General features: G+C 52.0%; 1 protein-coding gene across 3 annotated transcripts in view; it reads right to left on the reverse strand.

The window, feature by feature from the left end:
- Positions 1 to 24,571, reverse strand: part of LARP1 (La ribonucleoprotein 1, translational regulator) — a 773,488-nt gene that overhangs the window by 158,216 nt on the left and 590,701 nt on the right. For all 3 annotated transcript variants that reach the window (XM_086931251.1, XM_086931250.1, XM_086931252.1), the window contains exon 13: positions 17,901 to 18,106. In XM_086931251.1, coding sequence (XP_086787377.1) covers positions 17,901 to 18,106 — 206 coding nt within the window. The remainder of the gene's footprint in view (positions 1 to 17,900; positions 18,107 to 24,571) is intronic.

The following is a 24,571-nucleotide window of genomic DNA, read 5'->3' on the forward strand; positions in this document are numbered from 1 at the left end:
GCTGACAGCATTACCACCAAACGCCCTATGGCGACATTAGGTTGGGGGGAGGTTACTGGCCTGAAACTGGTAGTGGTCTCTCCACAATTGCCAGCTGACTGTCTGCTTGGAAATGACCCGGAAACCTCAGCCTGGGCTGAGGTTGAGCAAGTAACCCATGCGGCCATGCTGGGTATCCCTAGACTGGTGTGTGTGCAAACCAGAGCAAAGATAAAAAGCAGGGTTAACAAGTAGGTGTGGAGCCTGAAAATATGGCCCAACCAAGAGAAAAAGCAATTTGACTGGGGGAGAGGACTTGGAAACCCTGGAGGGAACTGAGCCCATGGAGCTTGAGCGTTACCAAGTTGGACTCCTGGGCCCATGGGGACCCACTAGGGAAGAGCTGTGCCAGGGTCAGTAAGACTGCCCCACTCTAGAAAGCCTGGGGCAGCACGCTGTTTCAGAAGCACAGGGAGATGTCAGTGGGACCCACAGAGCTTATTGGGAAGAGGTATTACTGTATGCTGAGGCAAGAACCCCCATTCCTGTAGCTACTAGGAGGGTGGTAGTGCCACAGAAGTACAGGGAGTTCCTCCTAACTTTAGCTCATGACATCCCCCTAGCTGGGCATCTGGGGCAGACCAAAACCTGGGAAAGGCTAGTCATCCAATTCACCTTTTGGTTCTTCTGGGCCAGTAGAAGGAGTTTGTGAGCTCCTGTGTTACGTGTCAGGCAAGTGGCAAGACAGGTTGCAAACCAAAGCCCCCCCACCCCTGATATCACTGCCAGTGGTGGGGGTACCCTTTGAAAGGGTAGGTGTTGGTTTTGTGAGTCCACTTGAACCTCCCACAGCCTCCGGGGAACACATTAATTCTAGTAGTAGTGGATCATGCTACCAGGTACCCTGGAGCAATTCCCCTTAGGGTTACTACAGCTCCTGCAGTAGCCAAGGCCCTCCTGGGTGTATTTACCAGGGTAGGGTTTCCTAAGGAGGTGGGTTCAGACAGAGGTTCCAACTTCGTGTCTGCTTACCTGAAACACATGTGGAAGGAGTGTGGTGTGCAGTACAAGTTCACTACCCCATACCACCCACAAATCAATGGTCTTGTTGAAAGGTTCAACAAGACATTGAAAGTTATGATCATGGGACTCCCTGAAAAACTCAAAAGGAGATGGGATGTCCTGTTGCCATGCCGCCTTTTCGCTTATAGGGAAGTTCCTCAGAAAGGAGTGGGGTTTTCACCCTTCGAGCTTCTGTTTGGTCATCCTGTGAGGGGACCACTGTCTGGTCAAAGGTTGGGAGAGGCCTCTCCAAAAACCCAAACAAGACATTGTGGACTATGTGCTTGGCTTAAGGTCCAGAATGGTTGAGTATATGGACAAGGCACCCAAGAATCTTGAGGCCAGCCAGGAGCTGCAGAAGCATTGGTATGACTAAAAAGCTGCCATGGTTGAATTTCAACCTGGACAACAGGTGTGGGTTTTGGAGCCAGTGGCACCAAGGGCTCTCCAAGACAGATGGAGTGGCCCTTACCCTATCCTGGAGAAAAAGAGTGAGGGCACTTACTTAGTGGATCTGGGCACCAACAGGACACCCAAAAGAGTTATCCATGTGAACCGCCTTAAACTCTACAATGAAAGGGCTGACATCACCATGCTGATGGTGACTGATGAGGAACAGGAAGCAGAGAGTGAACCTCTCCCTGATCTCCTCTCTTGCAGCCCAAAAGATGGGTCAGTAGATGGAATAGTCTTTTCAGACACCCTTTCTGCCCAACGGCAGACTGACTGCAAGCAAGTCTTGCAACAGTATGCTAGTCTCTTTTCCCTGACCCCTGGTCTGACCAACTGGTGTATCCATGATGTGGACACTGGTCACAGTAACCCTGTCAAGAACAAAATCCATCTACAATTAGACCAAGTCATGGAAGCATCAAAGCTGAAGTCCGCAAGATGCTGGAGCTAGGGGTGGTTGAACGCTCCGAGAGCCCCATGGCTAGCCCAGTGGTTCTGGTCCCCAAACCTCACCCACAGGGTGGGAAGAGATGAGGTTCTGTGCTCTGTAACCAAGACAGATGCTCACCCCATTCCAAGAGGGGATGAATTACAAGCTAGGGGCAGCCAAATTCCTCAGTACCTTTGACTTAACTGCAGGGTACTGGCAGATTGGCATGGCCCCAGGAGCCAAAGCGAAATGCAAATGCTACTTACCAGTATGCATCTGTTCTTGGCATGTAGGGCTGCTGACATTCATATCTGTGCATAGATCGCCACCTAGTGTTGGGTCCGGATGATTGCACATTGTTGTCCTGGAAGAGTCTTCGAAGTATCACGAGATAGGTGGCTCCTCCCCTGGACTACAGTGCGCATGGGCATCGCCTCCATCCCCAGATTGTTTTTAGCCATTGGCAGAGATGGAGTGAAGAATGTGAGTGATGACCATGCTATGAGCATATGTATATATATGAATGAATACTGCAGCTGCTACAGGCGCCGGGGAGGAGGGTGGGCGATATGAATGTCAGCAGCCCTACATGCCAAGAACAGATGCATACTGGTAAGTAGCATTTGCAGTTCGAGGCATGTGGGCTGCTGAATTCATATCTGTGCATAGAATACATAGCAGTCCCTCCATTAGCGGCGGCCGCCCGTGCCAGCTGCAGCAGTTTGAAAAAGTGTTTTTAGAACAGCCTGACCAACAGCTGCCTGCTGTTTGGAATGCACGTCTACACAGCAGTGCTTAGTGAAAGTATGTGTGGTAGACCATGTGGCTGCTCTACAGATATCTTCTAAGGGAATGTTACCTAGGAAAGCCATAGAGGCCCCCAACTTCCTGGTGGAGTGGGCCCTCGGTGGGATAGTGAGGGTGCGCTTAGCTTTAGCGTAACAGATCTGAATGCACTTCACTATCCACCTAGCGATCCCCGCTTTGGAGATAGCGTTTCCCTTGTGTTGTGTGGCAAAAGCAACAAAAAGCTGCTTGGTTTTGCGGAAATCTTTTGTCCTGTCTACATAGTACATCAAGGCCCTCTTAACATCAAGGGTGTGGAGCATGCGCTCCGCCAGCGTCTCTGGGTTTTGGAAAAACACCGGCAATTCAATTGTTTGGTTTATGTGGAATTGTGATACCACTTTGGGTAGGAATTTAGGGTTAGTGCGGAGCACCACCCTGTTAGCATGTACCTGGAAGAAAGATTCTTGGATGGTGAGCGCCTGCAGCTCGCTAACCCTCCGTAGCGATGTGATTGCTACTAAGAACGCAACCTTCCAAGTCAGGAACTGAAGCTCACAAGAGTGCAGTGGCTCAAAGGGAGGACCCATCAGCCTCGTAAGAACCACATTAAGGTTCCATTCTGGAGCTGGTGGGGTCCTTGGTGGAATGACCCTTTTGAGTCCTTCCAGAAAGGCCTTGATAGCAGGGACCTTAAAGAGTGACAGGTGCTGCCTATTCTGGAGGTATGCTGCCATAGCAGACAGGTGAATGCGGATGGAAGAGTACGCTAGATTGCACTGATACAGATGGAAAAGGTAACAAATGATGTTTTGAATGGAAGCATGTAGCGGGTCAATATTGTGGTTAGCACAGTAGATGACAAACCTCTTCCATTTAGCCGCATAACAAGCTCTAGTAGTGGGCTTCCTTGCCTCCCGAATGATGTTCATGCAATCGGGTGGAAGATTGAGGTAGCCAAACTCTAGGATTTCAGGAGCCAGATCGCCAGGTTGAGCTGTTGCGGATCTGGGTGCTGAATGTCGCCATGGCTCTGCGTCAGAAGGCTGGGAGTGAGATGAAGCCTTTGATGCGGCACCACGGACAGTTCTAGAAACGTGGTGTACCATGGTTGGCGAGCCCACGTTGGAGCAACCAGGATGAGAGTCATCGAGTGCTGCCTGAGCTTGCGTGCCACCAGCGGTATCAGAGGCGCTGGGGGAAAAGCGTACGCAAATCTGCCTGACCAGTTCATCCACATCGCATTGCCCTGTGATTGCGGGTGTGGGAACCTGGCGGCGAAGCTTTGGCATTTTGCGTTCTCCCTTGTGGCGAACAGGTCTATCTCTGGATGACCCCACCTTTGGAAGTACGGTTGGAGTACTGATGGATGTATCTCCCACTCGTGCATTTGATGGCTGTGTCTGCTGAGCAGATCCGCCATTTGATTGTCCTTGCCCGGGAGATGCTCTGCCATGAGGAAGATGTTCCTCTGAATGGCCCACTTCCACATGCTCTGAGCCAGATGAGACAGCTGTGGAGAGTGTGTGCCTCCCTGCTTCTGAATGTAGTACATGGCTGTCATGTTGTCCGTCCGGATCAACACAACCTTGTTGCACAGATGTACTTTGAACGCCTTCAAGGCCATGAAGATCGCCATCAGTTCCAACACATTGATGTGCATCTTCCTTTGCTGTAGTGTCCAGAGTCCCTGCACCGTGTACTGGAGTACATGCGCTCCCCAACCCTGGAGAGAGGCGTCCGTCGTCAGGATAATCTGTGGCACAGGCTCTTGGAATGGTCGGCCCTTGCAAAGGTTGTGTGGGTTCCACCAATGCAGAGAGTTGAATGCCCGACCGCTCACCAACACTAGGTCTGTCAGTTGCCCATGAGCCTGAGTCCACTGACGTGCAAGGCACTTCTGAAGCGGACGCATATGTAGTCTCGCGTGCGGGACAATGGAGATGCAGGAGGCCATCATGCCTATCAACTGCATGAACACCCTCGCTGGAAGCGAGTGTTGGGGTCTGAACCGCTGGATCAGCGCCTGGATACTGGCGATTCTCACTGAATTTGGCTGCGCAGTGGCTGCCAGAGTGTTTATTGTCGCGCCCAGATACTGTCGCACGTGGGCGGGCTGGAGATGGGACTTTGGATAGTTCAGAGAGAATCCCAGATCGTGCAGGAGATGAATGGTGCGCGACACATGGTCGACGCACTGTCGTTCTGTCCTTGCCTGAATGAGCCAGTCGTCCAGGTAGGGAAAGACGTGGACGTTCTGGCGACGGAGGTGCGCCGCCACAGTCGCTAGGCACTTTGTAAATACCCTTGGTGCCGTGGTGACCCCGAACGGCAGAACCCTGAACTGGTAATGCTGGTCCAAAATCGTGAATCTGAGATACTTCCTGTGGGAAGGATGCAGGGGGATATGAAAATAGGCATCTTTCAGATCCAGCGTAGCCAGGAAGTCCCCCTGCCGAAGCAGGGGAAGCACCTGCTGCAACGTGAGCATATGGAAGTGCTCCGAGAGGATGTACCAGTTTAGGGGCCTGAGGTCCAGGATTGGCCTGAGGGATCCGTCCTTTTTGGGAATCAGAAAATACAGGGAGTAAACCCCTGTTCCCCGCTCTTGCAATGGAACGAGCTCTATCGCCCCTTTTTGCAGCATGACTAGAACTTCTTGCTGCAACAAGGTCAAGTGCTCGCCTGACATAGGACGGCTCCTTGGGGGTATGTCCGGTGGAATGGACGTAAGCTCTAGACAGTACCCGTACTGGATAAGAGACCTCACCCACCTGTCCGTGGTGATGGACTTCCACGCCGGCAGGAACTGCTGGAGTCTCCCCCCGACCGGTGTTGTATGGTCGGGGGGCAGTGACAAGACGTCACTGTTTGTTGGTGGTGGTGGACCTGGAGCTATTGTTTCCACGTCCCCTGCCCTTGATGTTATTGCCTCTGTAACCACCTCTACCCTTGTTGTTGTACGAGGTTTGGGTGTTACTCTTGTAATATGGTGTGGACCGGGATGCCTGTCCCCTCGAGGTGCCTCTGGAATTTGAGCGGCGAAAGGAACCACTCCGAAACTGCTGACTTTGTAAAGCGCCGATAGACTTGGCAGTTTCCGTATCTTTTTTCATTTTCTCCAGGGTGGCATCCACCTCAGGGCCAAACAAGTGGTCAGGATTCACTGTTTGATTCAGAATTGTAGTTTGGATGTCGGGTTTGAACCCTGAAATTCTAAGCCAGGCATGGCGTCTAAGCAACACACTGGTATTGATAGCCCTGGAGGCTGTTTCTGCCACATCCAGTGCACATTTGATGGATGCATTCGTAATGAGTTTTCCTTCCTGAATCAGCATCTCTCCTGCCTCCTTGTATTGGTCAGGCAAGTGTTGCAGTATGGCCTCTAAGGTGTCATAATGGGCCCTATCATAACGTGCAAGTAGGGCTTGTGTGTTAGATATTCTCCAGATATTAGCTGCCTGTGCAGCAATCCGTTTGCCTGAGGCCTCAAAGATCTTGGACTCTTTGTCTGGGGGAGGAGCGTCACCAGTAGTTTGAGAGTTCGCCCTCTTCCGAGCGTTGGAAACAACCAAGGAGTCCAATGGCAAGTGTCCCTTGATATATGTAGGATCCGTGGGCGCTGCCTTATATTTCCTGTCGATGCGAGGGTTGACCACACGCGCCCGGGTGGGCTCCTTGAAGACCTCCGTTGCATGTTTAAGCACCCCTTTAAGCATCGGCAGCGTCTTGACTGACTTTTCAGCTACAGAGAAAGTGTCGAACAGGAAGTCCACATCCACGGGGTCCGAGTGCAGCTCGACGTCGTGGTTAGCCGCAGCTCTCTCGATCAGAGCGTTAAAGGCCGCTGAGTCTTCAGTCGGGGACGTTTTCGCCGCAAAAAGTTGCGCGTCCTGGCCCGACTGCGGGTCCTCTGGGTCGCCTCCGGCTGACCAAGGTTCGTGCTCCTCCTCCGGATCCGAGTACGCCGGATAGTTGTACTCGGCGTTTTCCTCGTCCGCATCGCCTGCGGCGGAATGCGTTGGCGAGTGTCCTAGGGCTTGTGGGGACACAGGTTCCACCATCGCCGAAGAGTCCGCAGAGTCCCGTTTGTTTTTGAGAGGGATCTTAAAATGTTCCAACGCCGGCTCCGTCGTGATCTTCCTCTTGAGGAGAGACAGTTTCCCGGTGTTGGCGTCGATGATTACCTCACGACGTTCCTCTTCCGCAAGTGGTTGGAGCCGAAGTTTCGACACCACCAAGGCAGCTTTCGGTGCCAATACCTCCTTCGAGGGTCCGCCCTGTTTCGGCGCGAAGGCCTTCGGTGCCGACTTGGGAGGAAAGGTGAAACGGATAGGCGTTTGCTCCTTCGCAGGCTTAGGCGTGAGCTTAGGCGTCACAGTGCCCGAAGCGGGAACCACACTGACCTTCCGAATCCGCTGCAGGGATTCCGTCACCTTCTTCGTCAAGGCCTGAGAGGGCTTGACCGGCTCGAGCGATTCAGCATCGAGAGCCTGATCACCCGCAGGCACCTTCTTTGGGGCCGACGCCCCATGTCCATGAGCGTCGTCGCCCTGACGCTTCTTCGGAGCCGTCTTCGGGTCCACAACCTTTTTCGGAGCCGACGCAGCCGCGTCGGACGATTTCGTCTTCGGCACCGACCCTGAGGGCTTCGGGTCGGCCATCTTGGCGTGGCTCTTCGAGTCGGCCATTTTGGTTTTCTTGGAAGTTGACGCCTCCAGAACCTTCTGCACCAGCGCTACTTTCACTTTCGGTTTCGCATCCGAGGGTGCGTGACCAGTCGCCTTCACTTTCGTTTTCTTCAACGTAAGTGGCGTCTCATAAATGTCCGTGACCGGGCCCGGAGGCGGGGACGTAGGACTTATAATTAGATCTTGGGTAAGGCCCGAAGGCGATCCCTCGACCTGGGCCGTATGAAGGGGAATAACCCCCGAGTCTGGTTGGGGATGCTCCTCCTCCGAGCTATCACCCATAGTGGCAAAAGCCTGATCGTCGTCCCCTACCTCGTCGGTGACTTCGTCAAAGTTCTCCTCACCCGCGTCGTAGGTCTCCCCCTCGGACGCGGGACTAGAGCCCGAACCTTGCCCGTCGTCTTCTACCTCGACAGATTCCTGGAATATGTCGTCTGGTGGGGGCGCCGCCGTCGATAACTTAGCCTGGAGCCTATGGGCCCGACGAATCTTCAAAGTCTTCTTGCACCGGAATTTCGAACACGCCATGCAGCTGTCTTCGTGGTGATCCGTTGACAAGCATGTATTGCACACAGGGTGCACGTCGAGGTGTGAATATTTGGAGTTACTCACCGGGCACTTCTTAAACGGAGTTCGCTCCATAGCAAAAGTGTAGTGTAGGCCCGTCCGCGCCGAAAGCACGTGGAAGGGCAGCAAGAGATCGGAGCTGAGAGTCAGAAAAGAAACTCGCACGCAACTATACCGACGCCCAGCCTAGAGACCTTTTGGTCTCGATAGAAGTTGAACAACTATCGGTTCCGACAGAGGGAACCGAAACACATCCGAACCCAATGGCGGAAAAAAACAATCTGGGGATGGAGGCGATGCCCTTGCGCACTGTAGTCCAGGGGAGGAGCCACCTATCTCGTGATACTTCGAAGACTCTTCCAGGACAACAATGTGCAATCATCCGGACCCAACACTAGGTGGCGATCTATGCACAGATATGAATTCAGCAGCCCACATGCCTCGAACACAGCATTCTCCACTCATGATGGGCACTATCAGTTCACTAATACCTTTTGGGTTAAATAATGCCCCTGCCACCTTCCAGAGGTTGGTGAATTAAGTCCGGATTGGATTGGAGTCCTTTAGTGCAGCTTATCTTGATATTGCTGTCTTTAGCTCTACCTGGCAGGATCACCTGATCCACCTTGGGAAGGTTCTAAAAGCCCTGCAATCTGCAGGACTGACTATCAAGGCATCTAAATGCCAGATAGGGCAGGGCACTGTGGTGTACTTGGGTAACCTTGTTGGTGGAGGCCAGGTCCAACCCTTACAGCCCAAGATCCAGAGTATCATGGACTGGGCAGCTCCAACCACCCAGACTAAAGTCAGGGCATTCCTGGGCTTGACTGGATACTACAGGAAGTTTAAGGGATATGGGTCCATTGTGACTCCTCTCAGACCTCACATCCAATAAAATTCCCAAGAAAGTAAACCGGACTGTTAGCTAGCAAAAGGTTTTTGGCACCCTTAAAGAAGCAATGTGCTAAGCACCCATTCTAAAAGCACCAGACTACTTCAAGCAGTTCATAGTGCAGACTGATACCTCAGAGCTGGAGATAGGAGCAGTCCTCTACCAGATCAATGAGGAAGGCCAAGACCAACCTGTTGCTTTTATAAGCAAGAGGCTACTCCCCAGAGAGCAGCTTTGGAGTGCCATTGAGAGGGAGGCCTTTGCTGTGGTTTGGTCACTTAAGAAGTTGAGGCCCTACTTGTTTGGAACTCACTTCCTGGTTCAAACTGATCACAGACCTCTCCGATGGCTAATGCAGATGATTGAGATGGTCCATTTCCCTACAGGGTATGGACTTTGAAGTGGAACACGGACCAGGGACTGCCCATGCCAATGCAGATGGACTTTCCAGGTTCTGTAGTAGGGGATCTTTGTTTATAGTCATAATCTAGTCAATAGTCCCGCCCATGTGCGTGGACCCCGGAGCAATCTAAAATAATCTCTTAAGTCGTCAAAAATTGCAGACCTGCACAGACACAAAAGAGAATTTAAAGACAGATAATGCAGCCACAGGCTACACTGTCCAGCACTTCAACTAGAAATTCCACCAAAAACCCACAAACAGCACAGCCTGTCCAGTGTTTTCCACAGAGAAAATCCTTCCCCTACCAGCAAAAAGCCTCTGGAATGATAAAGTAGTGGACAGACAAGCCCCATAGGCTGCCATTATGTGGCTCAGAACAGGATACTGTGCCTTTAGGAGAACCTTCCAGAACGCTCTCAGTATCCCAGAATGCACAGCAGGTCTCTTTTACTTTCAGTTCTTTTTGAAGGCGTAACACGCCAGACCTGTAGCATTCCTTACACGAATATCATTCTCCACCGGGGAGGAGGGTGGGCGCTTATGACTATAACAGATATACCCCTACTACAGAACTGGAGTTACAGGACAGAAACTACTCCTTCTGTAGTAGGGGATCTCTGTGTATAGTCATAATCTAGTGAATAGAATGGCAAGCCCATCCCCACACCAAAGCGTGCTGACGTCAGTTCTTACACACAGCTTTTCCGCGCCAGAAACGCAGAGCTATGCCAAAAACCAACACTGGTGCCATGAAACTAGGGCCCTAAAAGGGGATGACCTTAACCCTAGATATTGTTTCGCAGAACGGGGAGGATGGGTGGGTCGGTAAGGAATCTATCACTAACTAATGTCTCTTACAGATATATCGTTACACAAGTAGTAACTTGGGCATCTGAAAGAGACACGTTAGTGATAGATTCCTTACCTTAGAATAGATACCCCAGCAATACCAACCCCGTGGTGGTGGGTCTGCGAACCAATAACTACACCAGAAAGTCATGGAGGACGGAACGGCCAAAGAAGCCATCCCTCCGGACTTGACTGTCCAGGCAATAATGTCTTGCAAACGTGTGCAGCGAGGCCCACGTAGCTGCCTGGCAAATGTCCTGCAAGGGCACACCTCGGCCCAAGGCAGTCGTAGTCGCTGTGGCTCGAGTGGAATGAGCCCTCAGCCCAACAGCGGGTTCCTTCTTCGCCAAGGAGTAACACGCCTGGATACACAAGATGATCCACTGCGAGATGGTCCGCTTGTGTACCGCTTTCCCCTTCTTAGCGCCCACGTAACCAACAAAGAGTTGGTCATCCACCCGGAACTGGCGTGTGCGGTCCAGATAGAACGAGGGCGCACGTTTTGGGTCCAGACGGTGGAGCCGCTCTTCCTCTCTCTCGGGGGATGCGGAGGCAGAAAGAAGGTGGGCAAGGAGATAGATTGCCCAATGTGGAACGGCGTGACTACCTTGGGCAAGAAGGAGGGCCTTGTCCGCAACACAACCTTGTCCGGATGGACTGAAAGGAAAGGAGGTTTACAGGATAGAGCCTGGAGCTCACTCACTCTCCTGGCAGAGGTGATGGCTACCAGGAAGGCAGTCTTCAAAGCGAGAAGGCGAAGAGGGCAGTTGTGAAGTGGCTCAAAGGGAGCGCACATCAGAAATGTAAGAACCAGGTGCAAGTCCCACTGAGGCATCACGAAGGGAACAGGAGGGAACGTATGTGTGATGCCTTTCAGGAATTAATAAACGATAGGGCACTTGAACAAAGAAGGTTGATCAGGCAGCCTCAGAAAGGCTGAAAGAGCAGAAAGGTAGCCCTTGATAGTGCCCAGAGCAGAGCCCTGCTGGGCAAGAGAAAGAAGAGAGAGGAGAACCTCAGAAAGAGGGGCATTAAGGGGATCCACAGCCTTTGATGTGCACCATGCCACAAATCTGTTCCACCTGCAGGCGTATACCGACTTTGTGGAGGGACGCCTGGCTGCCAGAATGATGTTGCAAACTTCAGGAGGCAAGTCAAATGGCCTCAACTGTCGCCGCTCAATCTCCAAACATGGAGGAGGAGACTGGACAGGTTCGGGTGGAGGACCGTCCCCTGCTGCTGCGACAGAAGGTCCTCCTGAAGAAGAAGACGAACCGGGGGATCGACTGACATACTGAGTAGCTCGGGATACCAGTACCTTCATGCCCAGTCCGGAGCCACAAGGATGACTTATGCCCGGTCGCGCCTGATCTTCAGCACTCTGGGCAGAAGTGGTATAGGCAGAAAGGCGTACAACAGACCGCAACTCCACTCGCGACGAAAAGCGTCTCAGAGCGAGTGCCGCTTTGGAAATTCCAACGCGCAGAACTAATGATATTGCGCTTTCTCTTCGGTGGCAAATAGATCTAACCAAGGCTCTCCCCACTGCAGAAAGAGACCATGCGCCATGTCAGAGTTCAGACTCCATTCGTTATCCATCATGCACCGGCGGCTGAGTTCGTCCGCCCTGGCGTTCAGAGAACCGGCCAGGTGTTGAACCACCAGAGTCCCGCCCTGATGTTCCAGCCATTGCCAGAGGCGCAGAGCCTCCTGGCAGAGGGTCCACGACCCCACCCCGCCCTGTTTGTTGCAGTACCACATGGCGGTGGTGTTGTCCGTGAACACCTGCACTACACTCCCTCGGACAGAGGGGAGGAATGCCTTTAGTGCTAGACGAATCGCCCGCAGCTCCAAAAGGTTGATATGGAGCCGGGACTCCGACTGAGACCAGAGGCCTCTGATCTCCGCCTCTCCTATGTGGCCTCCCCAGCCCTGGAGGGATGCGTCCGTCACAACTACGTGCTCAGGTTGGGGAAGGGAGAGGGATCTGCCGCTGACCCAATCGCGGTCCGTGAGCCACCACTGCAGCTGTCTCGAAGTGCCCTCCGAGATCAGGACATGGTCAGACAGGTTGCCCTGATGCTGGGCCCACTGAAACTTCAGGTCCCACTGCAGAGCCCGCAACCGCCACCGGGCGTGATGCACCAGAAGGATGCAGGAAGCCATCAGCCCCAGGAGCCGCAGCGTCAACCTGACCGAAACTCGGGATAAAGGCTGGAAGATTGGAATCAGAGCCTGTATATCCCCAACGCGCTTTTCGAGTGGGTAAACCCGAAACTGCGCCGAGTCGAGAACCGCTCCCATGAAAAGGAGCTTCTGAGAGGGACACAGGTGTGACTTCGGCACATTGATGGAGAACCCCAGCTGTTGCAAGAGGTCTGCCGTAGTCTGGAGGTGGTTGACGACTGTCTGGGGCGAGCCTGCCTTCAACAACCAGTCGTCGAGGTAGGGGAAGACAGACCCCTAACCGGCGCAGGTGAGCTGCGACCACCGCCATCACCTTCGTTAACACCCGTGGGGCGCTTGTAAGGCAGAAGGGGAGCACGGTAAACTGAAAGTGCTCGTGGCCTACCGTGAACCGCTGGTAACGCCGGTGGGCCGGCAGGACGGGGATGTGGAAATACGCGTTGTGTAAGTCCAACGCTACCATCCAGTCTCCTGGGTCCAGGGCAGCTAAGACCTGAGCCAGAGTCAGCATTTTGAACTTCTCCTTCCGGAGGAAGCCGTTGACGTTCCTTAGGTCCAAGATAGGGCGTAGGCCCCCTTTGCCCTTCTTGGGTACCAGAAAGTAGTGGGAGTAGCAACCACGTCCTACTTCTGGCCCAGGAACGCGCTCGATGGCCCCCTTGGCCAAGAGGGACAAAACTTCCTCCTGTGATCCCCCGATACACGGTGGTGTTGCGGTGGCATGGATTGAGGAGTCGTCTCGAAGGGGAGGGAGTAGCCCCTCCGGACGATCTGCAGCACCCACCTGTCCGAAGTGACAGTGCGCCAGTGAGAGTGGTGATGGCGAACCCTGCCCCCCACTGGCGTCACATGGGCCGAAAAGCACGGACTAGGAGCATTTAGAGGCGGATGCTGCGGGGGAAGGTGTGGCCTGACCTCGCCGTTGTCCCCGACCGCCTCCAAGGAGGTTTCCACGGCCGCCACCGCGCTGGATGTTAGTCTGCGGCGAGTGGCTGGCGGCACGTATGGGGACGCCCCTTCCTTGGCCACGAAAGGAGCGAAAGGCAGCCGTATGCTGGCGCGGGCCGAGAGGCCCAAGGACTTGGCCGTAGCCCTGGAGTCCTTAAAGCGCTCAAGCGCGTGGTCTGCCTTGTCGCCAAAAAGGCGACGGCCATCGAACGGCATGTCCATCAGAGTGTTCTGGACATCTGCCGAAAAATTGACGGACCTCAGCCAGGTGTGGCGTCTCACCGCCACCTTAGTTGCCATTGCTCTGCCCAGCGAGTCGGTGGTATCCAGCCCACACTGGATAGAATACTTGGCTGCATCTCGGCCCTCCACAAGGGCTTGGCCGAGTTTGGCCCGTACCTCCAACGGACACTCTGGCAGCACTTCCACCATCGTCACCCACAGAGAGTTGGTGTAGCGGCCCAAGAGGCATGCGGTGTTGGAAGATTGCAGTCCCAAACTAAGGGAGGAGAATATTTTCTTTCCATAATTCTCATACCTCTTGGATTCCCTGTCCGGCGGAGCCGACGGGAATGCGGTCTGGGAGGGGGGGCGTAAGGTCCACCGGTGACGATCCAGAGCCCGAGGAAGGTCCAGCGATGTCCCGCGACACCGGGCCCGAAGGCGCCGGGGCCGCTTGACCTTGCGGCGCCAGGCCCGAAGTAAACCCGGTTCGGATTACTTTTGTGGATCAATACTGTACAAGGTACAGTATTGGCTTCTCTCCTGATCACAGGTGAGTACTATTAGGCACTTAGAAAATTTAATTTTTCCAGTCAAACCAGTCAATGTCATCCAATGGGGCAGGTAAGTGAGTTACCGGTTTCCAGGTGAGTACTCGGTTGGTGAAGTTAAGTTTCTGGGCATACTCTGGCGTCCCTCAGGGTCAGGTAGGCACAGTTGGTTCACCCTCAGCGGCACCGGGGCGGCCGGGTGCAGAGGTAGTTAGACCCAATGTTATCCAATGAGGGGCAGGGGGCCTCCAGTTGGTGGCTTCTGGCTAGCAGGCCACGCGGCTGTGGAGCGGGGCTCCTGGTCACTTGCAAAGGGCGAATGGGGAAGTAGGATAGGGCAAAGGTGGCACGGCGAGCGGCACTCGGGCGGCTGGGTGCAGGGTGCTTTTGAGCAGTCGGGCGCTCAATGTTCAATGGGAAAGGTAACAAACGAACAAAGGCTGCAGGCTCAGGGACGGAGACTCTTCAGGGGCGATCACCACTTCGAGAGGTTAGTTGGGATCTTGGAGCACAGGTAGGTACCCCAAATGAAGGCACAGGGGGCTGTAGGGGGCCGGGTGCAGGGGTGTCTTTAGGTGTCGGGAAAGCTTACCCTCAGCTGGTTGCGGTTGTAGGGGCCCCTGGTTCTGAGTCTGCAGGCGTCTGCTGGTTCGTCAAGGAGGGTCTTTGGGCACTGAACTTCGGGTCCCAGTCGCCGGGGAGGAGGGAGGGGGGCGTCCTCATGGTTTTGGAACAATTGGGCACGGGCCGGGCTCGGCGGGTGCAGAGTGGGCTGGTCCGGAGCTCCTGGCTGGCACCAGGGGTGTTGTTGAAGCAGAGCCTATGCTGATGGGAGTCCCAGTTTTTAGGAGGGTCAAGGCAGGCAGGTCCTCTGGGTGTCCCAATGTTGCTGTCCCCTGGAGTCGCCGGGGTTTAGGCAGGAGCAGGTTTCAGGATCGACAGGCCGGTAGGGCTGGGGCCAAGTCAGTTGTGGTCGTCCTGTTAGCAGCTGCACGGCGGGTCTTCTTTCTCTTGATCTTCTTTCTTCTTTTCGTATCTGGATCTGAGGAAGGAAGGTTCAGGGAGCCCATAAATACTGAATTTAGGGGTGTTACAGGTAGGGCGAGGGCAGGGACCAATAGGTCCCTGTCCTGGGGTGGGTACATCCCCTAGCCTGCTTCTCTCCTGTGGGAAGGGGACAGGAGCCTAGCTGTGATTGAGCAGGGCTCCCCATCTTCAAAAAGGCTGGAGCCCGGGGTCGTGCCTCACCTAGTCTCCCCCACCTGAGGGGTGGGGTTGGCACAGGCTGGCACACCCCTCTTCCTGACGTAGTTTTTCCCACCAGTCTTCGCGCCAGAGTGGGGGTCAGGACGGGTGGAGGCCAGTTGCTGGGTACAGAAAATGGTCTGAGAAGCTCAGAGGCGGCAGGCCTTTAAAGCTTCCCCCTGCCCATCCTGGGGGAGGAGACCTAGCACCTCGCCCAGGATGTGCATTGTTGCAGGCCCAGAAGAGCGGGGGGGCTCTCCACCCAGGGGTCCAGCAACATGTCTGCTGTGTGGCAGCCTCTCAGTCCAGACGTGGATTGTGGTTAGGTTTCAGGGGGCATATCTAAGATGCCCTCTGTGGTGCATTTTTTTATTAAATCCCACATTGGCATCATTATGGATTTAATGAGCTGAGAAGTTTGATACCAAACTTGTCAGTCTTCAGTGTAGCCATTATGGTGATGTGGAGTTCGTAATGTCGACCTCCCAGGACCATATAATCTAAATGGCATCACTGCACTTAGTGCCCAGGATTGGCCCTGGGTACTGTAAGGGGCACAGGGCTCATGCACATGTGCTCACGCCACTGGCAAAGGGCATCCAGCTATAGGGGTGACTGATGTATGTCAGGGCAGTGGGTTTGTGGGCATGGCACTCAGGGATGTGTGCTATTTCGTCTTCAGTTCTGTACTTAGGCACTCAGCCTGCAAAGGCAGTGTGTGGGTGCCAGGGTACAGGGCCCCGAAGGGTGTCCTTAGGGGTCTACTCTGGTCACTATGCCATGGGTACCATTTACTAGGTGCTGACATGTGGCCAGAGATGCCAATTGGGTTTTAGTTTCAACACAGTTTTAGGGAAGGAACACAGGCCCTGGGCACCTGATTGGCAGGAGCTCAGGGTACACTCAAAGCACATCAGCAGTTCAGCAAAAAGTAGGGGCATACCAATGCAAGAAAGATGACACTTTCTCACACCCACCTCTGCCAACTCCACCCCTCAGATGGGGGAGGCGAGGTGAAGCACAAATCTGTAAGCCAACCAGGGACAGGCTCATGCCCCCCTCCCACTGGAGGGTGGCATAATAGGGGGGGGGTGTACCCACCCCAGGGAAGGGACTCATTAGTCCCTACCTTTTACCTACCTGTAACGCCCCTAAATCTAGCATTTAGAGGCACCCCTGAACCTTGCTTCCTCAGACAAGAAGAAACTACAAGAAGGACCGAACAGCCATGCAGCAGCTAACAAGAGAAAGACAATGACGTGGCCCCAGCCCTACCAGCCTGTCTCCCCCTCGAACCTGCTCCTGCGAAATCCCGGTGTGTCCTGCAGCCAGCAAACTTGAAAACCGCAGAGGACATGGCTGCTTTCAACCACAAAGACTTTGTCTACCGTGAACACTGGATTTGTTCATCTGCAACCTCTGGCCCTGGCCAGAAACCGCAAATCCACACCACTCTGCACTCGCCGCCAGAGCTCGAGTGGGCAAACACCATGAGGAGGTCCCACCGGCGATCCAGACCAGAGATCGCGACCCCTGACCTGCCTCAAACGGCCAGCCGACGCCTGCAGCCTAAATCAAGAAGACCTCCCTAACCGCGACCAGGAGCTGGTAAGAAGATCCCACCCCAAAAGGCACCTGATGCCCAACGGCCTTGTGTGCCAAAACCGATGGTGCCTAACCAACGCCTAACGTTCCAACTTACCTCTCGAAGTGATGTTCGCACCAATAAGACCTTAGTCCCCAAACATGCAGTGCCTTCGCAAACAGGAGGTTCCCCATGGAAAACGGGGCACCAGACATCAAAACAGCACCCTGCACCCGGCCGCCCTAGGGCCGCTGAGGGTGCACCTTTCGTGATACTTTGTTTCCCCATTTGCCCTGAGCTAAAGTCCAGGAGCTTTTCTCCCACAACTAAGTGCCCTGCTAGTCAGCAGCCACCAACTGGAGGCCCCCTCTCTCCTATTGGATAACATTGGGCCTCAGCACTCTGCACCCGGCTGGCCTAGTGCTGCTGAGGTTGTAACTAGAGTGCATCCTTGACCCTGGAGGTCCCAGAGTCTACCTCCAGAACCTCAACTCCCACTACCAAATACCTCCACCGATCACACTATTTTCCTCCATAGGACAACATTGACTGTTTTTCTATGAAATGCTTCTAAGTGCGAAGTTTGAAAATCTAAAGAAATTCTTTAAAATTGCACTAACAAAAACGATTTTACTTACTCCCAACAATTAAGTCTGTGCCCATGACAGTTCATACACTAAATGGCAGGAGTATGCACAACATGTGCATATACAATCACACACAATGTTCGTACTGCAACTATAATTGAGGAATAAGGTATTGGATGGTCATCTCAATTGAAAAACACAGAAAAACAAGTGGCTGGTCTTATTTCAAAAGGTTTGACTGTTCTTTTGGTGCCTCTCCATGCAACTAAATGGTTGAAATTTAAGAGAATTATATATTACAATGAAAACAGCAAGAGTATTCTAAGGACTTCTAAATACCTTTCCAGTAGTGCAACAAAGAAAGAGGCAATCCAAGGAGCACAGGCAAAATAAATGAAAAAACATGCCCTGGTATCAAGGACCAATAAATATTTGCTAAGATAAGGAAGACTGCAATTCTTACTTTAGAGTCAATAGTCCGACCTTCTTTCACCACAGGGTAAAACCTCGGTGTTAGCGTGGGATCCTTCAACCGAGGTGTGCGAGGCGTTCGAGGAGTCCGTGCATTACGATAGTTTGGCGAGTCTGGCACTGTTGTTGGCAGAGAGCGGGCAATGCTGGAAGGTTCTGGAGCCCCAAAGAGTTTGTTGGCCAAAGCATCAGTCGGAACTATTGAATGTAATAAGGAGTAGAGAACATTAAAGACACTTTGTCACACAAACCCTCTGTCTCCACATCTCTAAACTCACTGACAATCCACATTCCTCCAACTTCAGAGCAATTAACTTGGCTCTCAAAGAGGCAAATCAACTATGAAACAAAGTAAGGGATACTGGCCAGTGACTAAAGAACTTGTTACTTACCTTGGTTAACTTTTCAGCAGTCGCTTTAGTGCCCACAGGTGGCATAGTGCGGCTCCATCTTTCCTCTCAGGATAAGTGTGGGCACCACATATAAGCCTCACTCATGCACGCTGACATCAGTTGCTTTTTAGGCACCACACAACCTCAGATACAGAGCCAAACAGCAGACCTTCTTTAACCACTGTGCAGATCTCTAAACTTGTGACCTTACTAGATGGAGAAAGAGTCCAGTTCACATAACTGGGAGGATCAGTGAGGCTTTTGCAGTTTGAGTATCAACCAGAAAGAGCGTTCCCATACGTAAGTAACTTGTTCTTTTGATGGATACTTCTAACCACAGATCTATTGAACAGATGCCAAAGCAGCAACTTCCAGGCGGCAGTGGGCCTGTGAACTGGCTCGGACTAAAAAGTACTGCAGAACCAAACGGACAAAGTGCTGTTTTCTACAGACCTGGCTGTCCAGACAGTAGTGCATAGCGAACATATGAAGTGATGGAAAAATGCTGACATTGGGTGCTCATGCCGGTAGCAAAAAGATCGAGCTAAGGTTCTTCAAAAAAAGTGGAACCAGGAGTATTTTTTTCCAGGTCCTGTACATGTACTCCAAAGCGTTAACTGATATAGAAAATTAGTGTGCAGTTCCTAAGTGTAGGTGAGAATATTTAAGTCTTTGATAAAGTGCCCTCACACACCCAAAGGATGTCATGCTTCATCATTGGGCTATCTCCTCTTCAGGCTGGCGCTGCAATGCCCGACGGGCACCCACGAAGGAGCTCTTTAGCAGAGTGCTTTGGTGATAAACAGTTTGGTGCATGCGGGTGTGTGGGCTAGGTAGTGCAAAGTGGTGTTAAAATAGGTTTAGAGGAGTCCTGTAGTCTAAATTGTTTTTCATTGGTGTGCTAACTTAACTTAAAGTGTGTAGCCCTAACTAGATGCAATGATCCTAAAGGGCATGTGTGATGTGGAAGGTCAACATGTTTCTTGCCTTAGCCCCTAACGGGTCTAGTGGCAATTCATCAGGACTGAGTGCGAGAAATGGAAGAGTATCCGGTTAGCTCTTACACTACTGCAATGCTGGTTCAGGTATTGACCAAATGGAGAAGTAACCGGTATGACAAGAAGACATCTGGTCTAGTTGACCTGGTGTGGGGAGACCTGAAAGAAAGTGAGAAATAAAACGTTTTTTAAAATAAGGCGGAGCCCTGTGGCGCTAGATTGGATCAGAAAGGTGAACCCAATGTGGGTCAGGCTGTGGTGGCATCCTTATAGCCCAGGGGTAGAACAATAATTTCTACCCCCGTGTAGTGCTTTTCTTCAATCTCCGATTGATCGGATATTCCTGTGCTGATTTTTGCGCGGATACTTAAAACTATAAAATGATAAAATATTGGGGTAGGTGAATAATCCATGGTGCTCATAGCAGTAGCCATTACTGTTAACCGGGTCATTGATAGTGTTCGAGCTAATCCATCTGAGGACTTGTTGCGCAGTGAGCCCGGGGAAGTTGTGCAGACACAGAATCCGAACGTTTAAATATGGAGTAGTCAAACAAAGCTACACACAGGGAAATTGAAAAGACAACATTAGTTTGACAAGGCAACTAATGTGATACAAAATATGTACTGGGATTGTCCCATTGCAAAAAAACAGGGTAGCCCTTTGACATGTAGTTTTTTGCAGTGCGAGAGTACAAATATATAGACCCCCCACGTTGATGTGAACATAGGCATCGCATTACCACCATAACGACGTGGCATCATTAATGATATATTTGGTGGCGGTGAGGGCGGGAAAGTGAAAAAAAAAATAATAAAAGCAAGTAAACTTGCGATGTTTCATAGGGAGATAGAGAACTCACCCCTATGTAAGAAGGTCAGAAATGAAGGGAGTAGTATGTCAAAGCACCTTGTTACTCGAGATCTAAAACAGATGGTGGTATCTTTTAAGAAACAATACAATGTAGTCATCTTACCAGGAGCTCTTGGTGATATACGATCAGGTTCATACTCACTGGTGGTGGCGTGGCAACTAGCTGTAGTCCTACCCCTGCTCCGCTTCCCATGAAGTCTTCTTCCAGGGCGGGGTATTTAGCACAGAGCATGATGGTACTAGAGTGTGGGAGGAGGCGGCCATGTTGGATGTTATTAAAAGAATGAAGACACTCTGCGCTTTCGGAATTGCCCAAATGAAAGTGCTCAATTATTAGCCCTTATTAAATCAGATTAACCTAGTTGGGAGGGATTGATTTTCCTCAACAGGAAATGACCACTATGAAATTGGGGGAATCTGCAACGGCTGTTGGTAAAGGGTCCCGAGGGCTTTAATTAGAATAATATCAGGGCAGGTACCCTCCTATGTATAGTGAGTTGGGATAGGTGGAAGTGTTGCTGTGTAGCAAAAAAGCCCCCTTTGGCAGATTTATTTCACTAATTTTAGAATCGCATACCTGTGTGTTTACTCATAGGTGAAAAGGGAAAGTTAACGGGGTATGTATCAGGGTTGTATAATGCCGGTGTGATGGTGGAAAAAGTACACTGGACTCTATACCGTGCGCGTGAATGTAACATGTGTATGTATCATTAAGAGATTTGTCCAATGATGTGTCCCATGTTAATATACGTGACAAATGTTGACAAAACACTGGGCGGTTCAGATCCCCCTAGGGAATGTCATTATTTAGCCCCTTAATGTTTGAGGATCGTCTAAAGACCAAAAAACTGTTCTTTTCTTTACAGGGCTTCCCTTACTTATTTGGGGGTGAGCTTCCAGAACTGACCAGTGTAGGTAATTCGTAGTGTGGTTCATTTCAGAGAAGTGGGCACACATATTGGTCTTTATATACTTGCACCATATGTTGCTTCTGTGTTCGGTAATTCAGAGCAGTAGGTTGTGGGCATGGCACACAGGGATCTGTGCCATTTCGACTCTTCACTTTGTTCTGCACCAAAAACCCGCAGCCTGCATAGGCAGTGTGTGACAGTAATGGTACAGGGCCTCTAAGGGTGGTAAAATAAGTGCTGCATCCCTTAGAGGCGTTCCCTGGTCACAGTGCCCAGGGTACCTGGGGTACCATTTTCCCGGGGACTGACTCCAATGTTAAGGAAAGGGTGAACTAGTAACCATTTAAGCACATAATGGATCACAGAAGATGCAGGCTCACCATTCTAGATGTGTAAAGGCAAAACAGCAGCTCACTGAGCAAGGTGGTGATCTCCTGTCTTATTTGGCAGCTAGGCTAAGAACATTTCAGTTTACATCACAGGCTTAAGTTGATCAAACTTATCACACGTAGGTTTTTCTAAAAGAGCTAGGCTTCTTACATTTCTTCCTATGACCAGCTTACTCCTCTGTAAGGTGCAGTCCAGCAAGGCAACAGCGGCAAGGAGACTGCAGACTTCAGCAGACTAGAGAAAAATGGTAATCAAGCAAAGGTTCTGCTCATGTTTCAGTGGTCCTCTCTTGCTGCACATGTAGGACAGCTTGGCGATCAGATGACAAACCAAGTATTTATTCATATGCAGTTAAGGTCAATGAAGGGGTGGGCTAAAAACAGTCCTAGCTGCTGACCAGCTTCTGCAGGCTTCTAAGCCTAGAAGTTCACAGTCATGCCAGTTTGGACTGCTTACCTGTGATAAGCATTACACACAGACCGGAGGCCCACATCTGCTTTTGTTAGCAAGGGGAATGGACACAACACAGGGTGCAAGAGTTTCACCCAGGCAGGGGAACCTACACTGGGACTAGGGAATAGGAAGAATACCGCCCACCCACACTGGTGTTGAGATTTTCAGGGACAAGGTGGGAGGATGAGGGATACCAATGGCTGCACATGTGCACACAGCCCAAAAATGTTCCATCGTTCACCAAACCACCCTTGAAAATCAAGTTACTTACCTTTTGGACACATGGGTTCGTTGTAGATTATCTTCAGGCGTCAGACTGGATCCAGAGAATTTTTCTTAAAAGTACCCCTGCACGTCGGTTTAATACGCGTCAGTCGTCTGTGTTGTGGTCGCCGGTATGACGTCACGGTGCCTACTTAACTCCATGGCTGCTAAGGCAATTTCCCTCCTGTGCTGGGAATTGCTATTTTACATTGTTTTATGACGAGCTGGGCTCGTCATCAGTGTATGAGGAGGCTACACCATGACGAGCCCAGCTCGTCATGAGTGTGGAAGGGGTTAAACACCACCACTGCGCACGGACATCAGTTCTGACACGACTTTCCACGCAGGAAGCGCAGAGCCATGAAAGACACTGACCACTGGTGTGCCACAACTAGGGTCCTGTAAGTGAGTCCCTATCTCTAGAAGTCAGTTCACAGAGCAGGGAGGATGGGTGGGGCGGGAAGTAATCTACAACTAACCTATGACTCTTACAGATGCATAGTTACTGAAGGTTCAGTAACTTCATTTGAAGGAGACAGTTGTAGATTCCTTACATTAGAATAGATACCCCAGCAATACCTTCTCTGGTGGTGGGTCTGCGAACTAAGCTCACACCAGAAAGTCCTGGAGGACCAATCGGGCAAAATAGCTGTCCCTCCGGACTAAGCTGTTTAGGCAGTAATGTCTGGTGACCCAATCAATCAATCAGGGGTTTTATAAAGCGTGCTACTCACTCTTGAGGGTCTCAAGGCGCTGGGGGAACGGGAGTGCAGCTCTGATTCAGTCAAAGAGTCAGGTCTTGACGTTCTTCCTGAAGGTGTGAACGGTGGGGTAGCTTCTGATGTTGACTGGGAGCTTGTTCCAGACTTTGACTGCAACGTAGAAAGCTCTTCCGCCTGCTCTGGTTCTGCGGATGCGGGGGGTCTATGCCAGGGAGAGGTCAGCGGAGCGGAGGTTCCTTTTGGGTACGTGGAAGGAGACTCTCGTTGAGTTATTTGGGTCTGATGTTGGGGAGGGATTTGTAGGCGTGGGTGAGCAGTTTAAAGGTTACTCACTTCTCGACGGGGAGCCAGTTGAGGTCTCGAAGGTGTTGGGTCATGTGTTCGGAGGATGAGTCTGGCTGCGGTGTCCTGGATGGTTTGGAATTTGTGTAGGAGAGTTCTGTTGATTCCAGCGCAGAGGGCGCTGCCGTAGTCCAGTCTGCTGGTTATGAGTGTGTGGGTGACGGTTTTTCTGCATTCGGGGGGTATCCATTGGAAGGTCTTGTGGAGGATGTGAAGGCAGTTGAAACTGGTGGAGGCGATGGAGTTGATCTGGCGTGTCATGCGGACGGAGGAGTCCAGGATGATGCAGAGGTTCTGTGCGTGGTCTGTAGGGGTGGGTGGACTCCTGAGAGCAGAGGGCCACCAGGTGTTGTCCCAGGCGGAGTTGGAGGGTCTGAGAATTAGAACCTCAGTCTTCTCAGAGTTGAGCTTCAGGCAGCTGTCTTTCATCCATGTTGCAACGTCCTTCATCCCTTCCTGGAAACAGTCTGGTGTCTTCGGGGTTCTTTGTGAGGTAGAGGATGAGCTGGGTGTCGTCAGCGTAAGATACAATGCTGAGTTCGTGCTGTTTGACGATGACAGTGAAGGAGGCTATGTAGATGTTGAAGGGCGTGGGGTTGAGTGAAGATCCTTGGGGTACTCCGCAGTTGATCTTCGTGGGTTCGGATGGGAAGGGAGGGAGTCTAATCCTCCGGGTTCTGCCGGAGAGAAACAATCCGATCCAGTTGAGGGCGGTTCCTCGTATCCCAGCGTCAGTAAGTCTGGCCGCGAGAGATTGATGAGACAGTGTCAAAGGCTGCGGAGAGGTCTAGTAGGATGAGAGCCGCCATGTCGACCTGGTAGAGTAGCATGCGGATGTCCGCAGTGGCAGCGAGGAGTGGGGTCTCCGTGCTGTGCTTGCTGCGAAATCAGGACTGGGAGGAGTCTAGGAAGGAGTTCTCGTCGATGAAGGCGGTCAGTTGAGCGTTTACCAGTCTCTGAGGGAGATGGGCCGGTAGTTGTTCAGGTATGTTGGGTCAGCCGTGGGTTTCACGAGTGGCTTGACCTCAGCCCACTTCCCGTCGTCTGGGAAGATGCCCGATACAAAGGAGGTGTTGGTCTGTCCTAGTTCAGTTGCGATGGTGGCAGTGGCCCTGTGGTAGACGTGAGGTGGTTGTGAACGTGTGCAAAGATGCCCACGTGGCTGCCTGGCAGATGTCAAGAAGTGGGACTCCATGTGCCAATGAGGTGGTTGCTGCCGTAGCCCAAGAGGAATGAGCACGCAGCCCCACTGGAGGTTCCTTTTTCGCTAAAGCATACCAGACTAATACAAAGGACAACTTTAAGACACTGCCTCTAT

Source organism: Lissotriton vulgaris, chromosome 7 (assembly GCF_964263255.1).
Source record: "Lissotriton vulgaris chromosome 7, aLisVul1.2, whole genome shotgun sequence".
NCBI lineage: Eukaryota > Metazoa > Chordata > Amphibia > Caudata > Salamandridae > Lissotriton > Lissotriton vulgaris.